This window comes from Podarcis bocagei (genome assembly GCF_964188305.1).
Source record: "Podarcis bocagei genome assembly, chromosome: 7".
Taxonomy (NCBI): domain Eukaryota; kingdom Metazoa; phylum Chordata; class Lepidosauria; order Squamata; family Lacertidae; genus Podarcis; species Podarcis bocagei.
In genome coordinates this window covers 49524253-49535352 of record NC_138132.1, presented here as the reverse complement: position 1 = coordinate 49535352, position 11100 = coordinate 49524253, and the positions used below count along the sequence as shown (strand labels likewise).

At 47.1% G+C, this 11100-nt stretch overlaps 1 protein-coding gene and 1 long non-coding RNA gene across 3 annotated transcripts; one reads left to right on the top strand and one right to left on the bottom strand.

Annotated features, from left to right (window-relative positions):
- Window positions 1–949: 949 nt before the first annotated feature.
- Window positions 950–3691, bottom strand: MARVELD3 (MARVEL domain containing 3). Its single transcript, XM_081202136.1, has 2 exons — window positions 3419–3691; window positions 950–2203 (listed from the first exon to the last, which is right to left on the bottom strand). Exons 1-2 carry the CDS (start codon window positions 3642–3644, stop codon window positions 1590–1592), a joined length of 840 nt encoding a protein of 279 aa, XP_081058262.1. The 5' UTR covers window positions 3645–3691; the 3' UTR covers window positions 950–1589.
- Window positions 3692–4287: 596 nt separating this feature from the next.
- On the top strand, window positions 4288–10928 carry LOC308591396. Of its 2 annotated transcripts, none has more exons than XR_014010151.1 (3): window positions 4288–4447; window positions 5214–5980; window positions 10674–10928. It is a non-coding gene; the product is annotated as an uncharacterized lncRNA (long non-coding RNA). The 2 variants fall into 2 exon arrangements; XR_014010152.1 differs by having other exon boundaries at window positions 5214–6019.
- The last annotated feature ends 172 nt before the right edge of the window (window positions 10929–11100 follow it).

Sequence of the window (11100 nt, the reverse complement as noted above, 5' to 3'; positions counted from 1 at the left end):
AGGATCTTTTTACACAGTGGCCCATCTTCCTCTCCCTCCATTTCCCACAGTGGAAGGTCCAGACTTATTGTGAAGGGAGAGCCTGTGTGGAATAACTTAACTATGTTGTGCTTTTGTTAACACAGGCTGGTACCTAAACCCCAGTCTAACTTGAGGTGTTGCACATTGAGTATAGGATACCTCTATGCCTGCAGGAGGCAGGGTACAAATATGTTGAATAACACAATCCCTACAATAATTGTGCTTTCTAGCCCTTAAAATAGGCATAGCAGAGGGTGGCAGTCCTACTGGGTTGGGTGTTGCTCAAAAAATGTCACATTAAAGCAATGGCCTTCCAGATGTTGCTGTACTAGAATCATCATCCTTGACCATTTGCCATGTTGCCTGGGGCTGATGGGCGAACTACATTTGGTGGGCCCCTGTTTCCCAGCTCTTCCGTCAAAGGTTTCTCAAATCTTGCCTTCCGTTCTGAGGGGTGGGCGTGGGACTAAGCTACAGAAAAAGTTTTATTGGACAAATGTTTTTGGATATGCAAAATTGTCCTTTGGGGACCACAGTAACTGCCAGGCTTTGGGAGACAGCCTTCTGTAAGCTGTTGAGAGAATGTTGGTGTAATGTGCCAAAAAAGCTCTAGAGTTTCAAGGAAGAGAGTGCTAAATGCTCAGTTAAATAGGACCTCAGGGAATGTAGGTGTTCCAAGGTGTTGCAGTTCTTCTGTGTGTATTGCTGGAAATGCAGTTAAATGCACCCCTTGGAAGTGAGCTGGCTTTTGCTTGGAGAATGAGTTCCCTCTTCTGCCTCATCACTGCACATCACTGTCAGGTGTTTTTTGTGTGTGAGAGAGGGGGGGGGGGAGGAGATGCTTCTCTACATTGAGGCAGTAAAATGCAGCAAACCCAAAGCAAGGAAGTCCAAGATCTCTAGTGTCTTTTGACATACACATTTAAAGTGAATTACCAAGGTAGTGATTTTATTGTTGTACAAAAGTACTATATTCCATAATGAAAACAATTTGAAACAAGACTGCACAGAACATCTAGTGGAAGCATTTGCCTTCAAGGCAAATGTGTAACTTCCTCATCAAGGAAGCAGCTCAATGAGGTGAATGGAAGAAGGAATGAAAAACGTTTTCTCTGGCATTGTAAGAAGGGGTGGGTGGAAAAAGACACAGATTTTGCTTTCTATAAGACGACTGGGGTTTTTTCTGGGGGTACCAACAAGATGGCACTTTGCCCCAAGGCATATATTGAAAGTCTCTGGTCAACGGTCTCACTCTAAAGGCATGATCTGAAAGGAAAAAGGAATGCAGAGGGAAGAAAGCAAGTGCTGGTTGGTGATGGGACCAAGTTGGTCTTCTTGCCATTACAGGTGACGTTCTATATTAAGGGGGTAGTCTTGCTAGACTTTGCATCGGTATGTGTGATGGGAAAGAAAGAGGAACTTGGAGAATGTTTACAAAACTGTGAAGGTAGGGTTTAGACAGAAATTGATCACTGCCACCACTGTACATGGTTCAACGGCACTGCTTAGCTTGGCTTAATATGCTGCTCCATCCTGCTCTCCCTTCAACTCAGGCAGCAGAGGCCAAGCTAGGGCTCATAGCTGTGTGATGAAGGTTTTGCTTGGAGGGTCCGGACAATCTTGAAGCCACGGACAGCCAACACAACGGCAACAGCGAAGGCCACAATGGCTGCCCCAGCAAAGAAGCCCACAGCGATCTCTGCTCCATGCAAACTGCAGCCAAAGCCCCTGTAGCCTTTGCTCTGGTAGAGGTTCTCTCGCTCTTTGCACAGAGAGGAGGCATAGATCTCGTGAAGGTGATGGTAGTAGAAGTACAAAGCTGGCACAAGACCAATTGCAATGGCCACATCCAGAATGGCCTCCGCTATCAGCCAGGCTGGGCAATGCCAGGGCACTCGGAAGAGACTAGCCACAATCTGGAAGCAGGCAAAGGCCATCAGCGCCCCTCCAACTGCCATGGCCACCTGGGCCGGTGGCACCTTGAGTTGGTGGAACTGGGCATCCAACTGCTGTGCCTTCTCCCCGTCAGCTCCACTGAGGCCACTGTAGGCCCCGCCGTATTGGTAGTAGTAAATGCTCCCCAGACTGAAAAGACCAGTGTAGCCACCTGTCGAATTGTAGGAGACTGAGCTGCAGATGACAATCAGCATGCAGAGGAGGAGCTGGAGCTGTTGGCAGCAGGCTAAGAAGAAGCAAGGGCAGAGGGGTGCTATTAGTGCCATTTCTCTAGTGCTGTGGGGCCCTCAGCCTGTGTGGAACATGGAGAAACGGGGAAGGCACTTGGCCCCTCCAGGTCCACTCATAGAGGTCAGCTTTGTGGGTAGATTGGATCCCAAATTTTACTGGGGTTAAGGGAGCATATCTGAGCAGGCAGCGACTATCCTTCCTTCCCTGTTTCTACCAGGGCATCTTCTGCCCCAACGCCACATTGAAAGACTTTTCATACCTGAGGTTAGTGACCTCAGAGCTCCCCTCATGTTTCACCCTTAGTTTTAGGCCAGGGATAGGGAACCCCAGGCATCAAATATGGTTTCCTGGGTTCCTCTACATGCCTTTTGGGACTTCCCCGGGCCATACCCCATGCAAGCCTCACCTCACGCCCCTGCAATGTTTTACCTGCTGCAAGAATGCCCCCTTGAATTCTGATAATTTATCTTGCTCCCCTGGTGGACACAGGGAGAGAGGGATGTGTGAATAAATTAACATTTGTTGCCCCACCCACACTGGCCATATGGCCCCTGTAAAGTTGACTAGAATGGAATATGGCCCTTGGGCTGAAAAAGTTTATTCACCCCTGTTTTAGGCTGGGAGGAAACTGGGGTGACCTGGCAGCCTCGTGGGTGCCACCCCACTCCCTGGAGGGAGCTTGTGCTGACCACAGAGGCCTGAGGCTTGTGAAAGAGCAAAGTGGTTCAGTCCAGGTAGGGAAAGGCCATAGGCTTATTCAGGACGTGAGTGGGCAGCAGCGCAAGCCAAGCGGCTGGAGTGGGCCCTGCCAGACAAGACGGGAGGGGGGGGGCTTGCCCATCTGCCTTGACTGCTGAGCAGCACTCACTCACTGACCCTTGCCAGCAAGCTGTAGGGCCACAGGCCTGCCCCTCGCGACTTTTGGGCAGCCTGCGAAGAGGGGGGTGGCAGCGTCTGGCTGGCAAGCACCCCGTCCCCGCGAGGCAACAGCCCTTTTGCCCGCCCCATCAGGGAAGCTGCCAGTGGCCTCGCCCACACCGAGCTCACCAGCAGCGGGGGAGGAGGAGGAGGAGCTACAAACGCAACCCACCCCCATCGCAGCCCGGGCTCCTCATCCCACGAGGGAAGGGGGTGTGTCGTCGACATCGTACCACCCTGACCCACCCCATCGCGGGCCAGTAGGGACATCTAACCCGGCCCGGGCCCTCACCTCTGGCCGTGCACAGGGCGCGACATAGCGGTTTGTCCAGAAGGCCGCCTCCGCCTCGGGCCTCGGCAGGGGCGTCCAAAGAGGCCAGTGTGGTGCCTTGGGAGGGAGGGGGGCTGTGCTGGTGCTGCTGCCGCCACGGCCACGGCTGCTCTCCTACCGCCACCACCGCCGGCCGGTCGTGACGCCAGTCCCGCGGCTTCCCGGGTCTCCTCCCGGCGTCCGCCATGGCTCGTAGCCTGGTGACGCGCAGGGAGGTCTGGGTGGGGCGTCCCAGGTGAGCGCGGCGGCGCCACCTCCTGGGCGGAGATTGGCCGGGGTTGGTGTAGGTGGGAGGCAGGTGTCCATCTCGCCCTAGGAGCCGCCGCCCGACAGAGGGGGCTCGTCGCTGCCGGCGCTTGCCGAGGGGCGCTTCTCCAGCAGCCCTCGAGGAAGTCAGGGCGGGTCTGGAAAGGCCCAAGGCAGTCCCTGGACAAACCGCTATTGCTGCCCGTCCAGGCCCGATGTTCGGTGGTCCTGGTGGCCGCTGGCCTTCCTGGTCACACCACAAGATGGCTTTTTTTTTTGATGGAGCGGGGAAAGATGTCCAAGGGCGCCAGGGCTTCTCCGCCATAGGTGCGCCCCTCCCTCTCCCGCCCAACTCGGCTGCTCGCCCATTGCCTCACTAAGCAGCAGTCTCTTGGCATTCTTGGCCATACCTGACTCTGGTAACAATCCAGAATTAGAGGGAAAGGAGAGAACTGGAGATCCTTCTCAGCACCCTGATGATGGCACTGCCCTTTGCAGCCTTGGATGGTCTCCCTCACTGGCTTTGTGTTGATTCTGAGCATCAGGGGGTGCAGAAATGAACCCGGTGCAGCCCTTCCTCATTCTTGTGGGACTGCACAGAAACCACAGGACAGGAAGGAATAGAACCACTGCCACTCAGTGCTTGTCCATCCATGGCTCACCCTCTGCACGCCTAGTTGAGCAGGACTAGAGAAAGAGCCTATGCCCATGGGAAGGGCATGGCTGCTGCCAGCTAAAGTAGAGGCTAGATGGGTGCGGGTTTGTGACACAGGATTAAAACCTGGAGCTAGGATTGGGAGAGGAGTTGATTTTGGAGTTGGTGTCGCAGGCTCGCAGAGTTGCTCGTAGTTTTGTTGGTAGGGCTAGATCCCGTGTAAGAGCTGTTAGAGTTGCAATGGCGAACCACTATGAGAATTTTGGTGGGAGAGTTTTTGTGTTGCAAGATGCAAACTGGTATAATGTTTCTGATTTAATGCGTGCATTGAAGCAGATTCGTTGTATCAATTGGACTGTCAAAGAGGCTAGGCAACAGGCTTTGTCTGTGTTGAACAGTTTGGATGGTACGTGCCCGTATGGACCTGATTTAAGGTTTCCTGATGGGGCATATTATGTTTGTGAAGTTTTGGGAGATTGGGCTAGAAAATTTCAGCAATTGAGAGGCGCTTTGTCATTTGCCGACCATATCAAAGATGGTAAGGCAAGAGATATGCCTGCATCGGTGTTTACTGATGCAAATGATGCACAGAACAGTTTTCAGAATGCAACAACTAGTATGTTGGACCAGATTGTTCGGATGCATGATGTGTTTGATAGGCGCATCTTTGAAGCTACAATGAGGCTAAGATGGGTTTAGGTTAGTGTGTTCTGTTAGCTTTCCAATGGAAAGCGTTAAAGTTAATTTAAAGTTTCTAAACGTCCAAGTGTGAGTTGAATTGGGCAGGTTTAAATGTTTTTCCAATAAAAGTAGTTTAGTTTTGTTTTATAAATTTCAAAAAAAAAAAAAGTAGAGGCTAGATGATCCTCTGTTCTTACGGTATTCATTCACCTGTTCAACTAAAAGCAGGAGGCAGGGATGAGGAACCTACAGCCCACCACAAAATCCCTGTCATCATCAGCCATGCTGGCCAGAGGAGAGTGATAGGAGTTGGAGTCCATCTTGACACCAGAGAAGCCTAGCAGATGGATCAGGCCAAGGTGAGCCCCTCTAGCCCAGCATCCTGTTTCCAACAATGACCAGTCAGACACCACTGAGAGTCGCACAAGCAGGATCAGGATGTTGCCCATCTACAGCAGCTTAGATTTGGCCTCTGGACATGGAGGTTTAATTCAGTGCTCATGGGTAGTTGCAGTTGCTAGACTTCTTCTCCCTCATGACTTCATTTATGACCCTGTTTAAGCTGTCTGTCTGCAAAAAATGCAATTACTTTTGGTACCTTCATTATTTTGAGCATGGAACAATTGCTCATTTGCTCTACCCACAAGTAACAAGGGGAAGGGATTTACTTTCTCTCTGTCTTCTCTTACACAAACATAACTTGCTAATCTGGGCAATATAACTGTGTCCCATGATTTCAGAAGCTGGTTTTAGAAAAAAAAATTAGTCTTTGTATCCCAGGGGTTCTCACCAAATGCAGCTGGGCCAAACTCTAGAAAGCAACTGAAGCTCATCCAAGGAGGAGACCTTTTCTGCGTTCTCTCCTCCACTTTCACCACCTTCCTCCTCTGCTTTCCAGCCGGAATTTCAACAAGGCTCTCCTGAGAGATTCTCAGCCGCAGGTACCACTATCTTGGCTGAAGGCACCTTGTTTCTCAAAGGTAGGCATGAGCAGAGAGCATTGTGCCACCATGGCTTGATGGGAGGAATCTTTCACTTACTGTCTTCTTTATATTTCAAGTGGTTGCCATGCCAAAGGCCTGCCTCCTCTCCATGGCCTGAAGTTCCATGATGCCTTCATGGTGAGGGTGAGGCAAGCATGGGCTCAGGGGTGTGTGAGTTGGCCATTGGTATCTGGGTTCTGAGGGCTTTGGGGAAATGCTAACCTAGTGGCCAGCCAGTGCTTCTGCCTCCCCCCCCCCCATTGCATTTTTCTAGTCAGATGGTGTCACTTCAGGTGAAGCTGGCAAGGTTTGGCTCTGATACACTTCTCCCTTAGCTCTGAATCCTTCATTGAATTATTTTGATGAGGGAGGAAGAGGGGTTCTTTTGCATTTGGGTACTAGATTTTGGGTACTGGCATTTTATGGAGGCCTCCTCCATAGCAATTTGTGGTCACTGATTCAGCATTTTAAGAAATACTCTTTGTATTTCTGCTCAGGGGCATTTTGTCCATCTAGGTATCTCTTGGAGACTTGTGGGCCCAAAGTACTTTAAGCAACATTTCTAGAGGCAGAACTTTTGCTTTGCACAATGAGAAGGTCCAAGTGGAATGGTGGAGGCTGCTCCATTAGGGTGAATGGAGTGCAACCCTACCAACCTCACTCTGCCCTCAGCCAGCCCCACCTGGACTTGTGGGTGGGTGGGGAATATGGGGCTTTAGCCATTTTGTCCCCTGTATAGACTTGATTAAGATGGTGTATTTGCATACACACATGCTCAAGCCAGCAGTCTGCATGCCTGTGTTTGGGTAGGGGAACTTCCAAGGCCCGAATCCAAATTGGAACCATAGCAGGGAGCAGACAGATAAAGCTGCTCTACCCTGACACCATGGTCATGTTTTGGATTGGGGCCCCCAGCCTGGCAACGTGTAGAAAACAAAAAAACCATCCTTCATTTAAGAGCACAGATTCTGTGATAAAATAATTACTGGTATCCTGTTGGAACACCATCACTGCTAGCTGGCAGGGGTGTACTGATTACCATCTAGGTTGCAAAATATACTCTGACTGCTAGAAAATTAAGAGCCAGAAAAAAGGAGGGGGCTGTGTGTGAATAGGATGTACTTTTGCTCTATTATGTTTGTAGTGTATAGGCACAAGTTTATATGGAGGGTCCATGTCCCCTTTGTTTCTGAGAGAAGTTGTGCTTAAATTAAGCATGAGGTTTTTTTTAATGCAATACTGTATGTCAAGAAACCTGCGTTTTCATATGTATTCTATATCACCATTTTTGTATTGAATTGTGGTGGCCTATGGCTTTGAACAAGAAAGAGATACTTTAGTTGGACCCTCAGGGCAGCCTGGAGCCAAAGTTATGAATCACGTTCTCTGGACAAACAAAGCTGTGTTGTCCCTCCCTCTGGGCCTTGATAGGGATTGCTGCTGGGATTTTCCATGAAACTGTAAGAGGGAAGGTGGAAACCAGTATAACCAAAGCACAGGGTATTTTGCAGTTATCTGGATCTGAAAACACAAAGCCAGAAGGAACTTGTGTGCCGCATAGATGGCATCCTTGCACCTGATTTTAGGAAGTGGGAGGAGACTGGGCAGCAGTGCCACGTGGCAAGGATGTCAGGACATATTTGTAGCAATGTCATTGTGGGAAGCTCCCTGCAAGATTTGCTGTTCCAAACTTGAATGATACTGAAGCATAAAGCAAACATGATTTGTGCAACTCCTGCTCAGATTGTACTCTCTGGGAAGCGTTGGCTGCCCTTGGTTTCCACTCTCAGATGGTGCCCCCCCCACACTCATTCCTCCAGGCTGCCACTTAACAAACACATTCCCATTTCCTGTCATTACATTTTCCATAACTCTTTATGAAATATAATATTCTCTTGCATTCAAATAAGCCCCTTCCCAGCTCTGCCAAGATTGTCACAAAATGTTGTGAGTGCATTGTGCACGGAGATGGGGGGTGTCTAGTATTGACTTCTGTGTTCGATTATACAACCTCTGGAAATACTTTTGTTCATTCTGTGGGTTCTTAAGATACATTAGTTCTCGTTTGCTGTAACAAGCAGCATTTTCAGCCACCGTGAATGGGATGTTTCACTTTAACATTACTTCCTATAGGCTGAGCAAAATCATTAAAACATCAGCAAACCTGTTTATAGCAGAATGCTCTCCTAATTAGTCATGGTTCCTTTCACTTTAGTGTCCTTTCATGTGAAGTTGGCTGACTCTTTCAGTAGCAAGCAGGTGAAGGGAGGGCAGCAGTCAGCCTGTTTAAAGGGCATCTTCTTAGATTTCCATGACCTGCCCTAGTGTGAGGTGGGGTCAGTAATGTGCATGTTCATGAAAGGGGCAGTAAGTCTGCCAATCTTGCCATGGAACTGGGGTGGAGAGAGAGAGACTTAATTTATCTCTACAGACACTATAAACCTAATGGGGGAACAAGAGCTGTTGGGAGTGTTTATGCTTAGAGTCCTTCTGCCTTATGCTCTGCCTGCACATACATACAAATAAATTGTGTATCCCAAAGACACCACAAGCCTTCACACAGCAGCCTTCATTCCAAAGAAACCAAACCCATGGTATGCGTTGGGACCTCTGAAACTTTACCGCTTGGAGATTGGGTTACACATAACAACACTTCCTAGAATCTGCAGAACTTTCTGAAATTCCACAAGTTTTGATTTTGAGATAGGCAATTGGCACAATTTTATTGTAACAACATCAGCTTCCTTTGAGTCCATCAGCTTCTATCATATTTTTCCATCTTTTTAATGTATTTATTTATTGGTATTGGTATTATACTTGCAGGGCAAGTAAGGAAGGCACAAAAATAACGGCTGGTATTTGATGCTAGTTCCACTCTGAGTAGACCCACTGAAGCTAATGGTCATAACTAACTTAAATTCATTCAAGGTGATGGAAGGTCATGTGAGGAAGACCTGCTTGGTAGTGGCTATCAAGTTCAGGAACACACTTCCTGGGAATTTAGCTACCACCAACATCACCCCAACTTCTTTCATCTGCTTTGCATGTAGAATGTCCCAGGTTCAATCCCTCACAGCAGGCTTCCTCAACCTTGGCCCTCCAGATGTTTTGAGAATATAATTCCCATCATCTCTGACCACTGGTCCTGCTAGCTAGGGATCATGGGAGCTGTAAGCCAAAAACATCTGGAGGGCCAAGGTTGAGGAAGCCTGCCTTACAGCATCGACTCAGGAACATTCTACCATATGTGGTGGATATGTAGGAAAATACAGGTATTCTGGGAGAGTATACATGCAGAACTGCAAAAAATGCTGAAGATCTCTTTCAATAAAAAACCAGAGGCCTACCTCCTGGGAATAACAGATTTGGATATTCCACAAAAGAGGAAGGGTATCTTTTTATATGTGACGATGGCAGCAAGAGTTTTGATCGCAGCAAAATGGAAGAGTAATGAAAACCCCTCTATACAAGATTGGATCCAAAAGCTGACAGAATATGCTGAATTAGATGGTTTATCAGAAAAAATAAAGAATAAATCAAAACAGGAATTTGTTTCAAAATGGGAGGTTTTCAAAGAATATCTGAAAAATAAATATAGTAGTTTAAATTCTGTTGCAGCATTTGAGGAACTTCAGTAATAGTTGCAAGGTAGATATAAGAAATTAGATTTATTGAGAATAAGTTTAATTATGATAAAAGTGTATTGGCAATAAGTAATATGAATTTGAAATATGGAATAGATGGGAGGTTGGGTCTTTAGTGTTAAGACCAATTGATGTTTTATTGTTTGCTAAGAAAATTATGTGTCTATGGTTATTTTTGTAATTTGTGTGTAATTTGGTATTTGTGTTTTTTTCTTTTTTCTTGTATAAATAAAAAACTTTATTAAAAAAAGGAAGCCTGCCTCACAGCAGAACCTCCCTTCCTGAAACTTGGTGAGCCGTTGCTGCCAGTAGCTGCAGGCAGTATTGAGCTAGATAGACCAATGGTCTGACTCTCAGGCAGCTTCCCATGTTCCAATGCCGAGTGAAAATATTGCTCTTTCATTAGGTACTTGCTTAGAACACCTGTTTCATTTTGTTCTCCTTGCTGTGATTTTTGCTGGTGTTTATACTGCGCTAGCATTAGGTATTCCTTTTTTTTGTATTTGTTTGCTCCCCCAGACTTACCATTTTTGGTGATGAAATAGCAGCGGATGCTTCTTCTAATACCCAAATGTTTGACTGCAGTCCTGTAAGGTGGTTGCTGGTGCTTGGGAAGGGGAGCAGGTACAAAAGACAAGGCTTTCAGCTGCAGCAACACAGAAGGATCCCTGTTGCTGGTTCTTTCAAATCATGGCACTTTGCTTTTTCTAGCAGCCCCTTGAACTGCCTGAATGTTCCTTTGTTGTTTGGCATCCAGTGAAATGCAGTGTCGTGAGCCAGTAACTCTTTCTGTGCTGTTGTGATTGCTGTTGTCATGTCTGGAATAAACTTTGCTAGATCCTGGCCATTCCTAGAAATCTTTGTACATCAACCTTATTCTTTGGACCAGGCATTCCAATGCTGGCTTTGATTTTAGTTGCATCAGGTATTAGGCCATCTTTGGTTAACCTATGTCCTCAGGATTTAATTTCTGACATGGCAAATCTGCACTTTTCATTCTGTTTCAGGTTCCTCTCCCAATACCTGTCTGGAATTGGCTTCAGGCATTCTTGCTGATGTTTACCTACTATGATGTTGTCAGTTCAACATATGATACCATCATACAGGGGGCCTCTTCAGTCATTACCATTAAGTGGCTCTTGAAAACATTTCTTGTTTTGTTTGGCCTTTTATTGACTTTCTATGTGAGTTAGTAATGTAGTTGCTGCTGCTTTACTGTATTTAGTGGTGACTGGTTTAAACTAAATGCTCCTTTAAAAATATTTTATTGTTTGCTAGCTTTTGTAAAGTTAATGTGTAAATGTATTAAAATAAATAAAATGGCAACTGGATCAGCCTTTGGTACCTATATGGAGCTGAAGCGATACCAAATGGTAATTAAGAGGAAATTAATCACTAATGATCCAAATGTCCTAAATGGGAAGCATAAGAGGC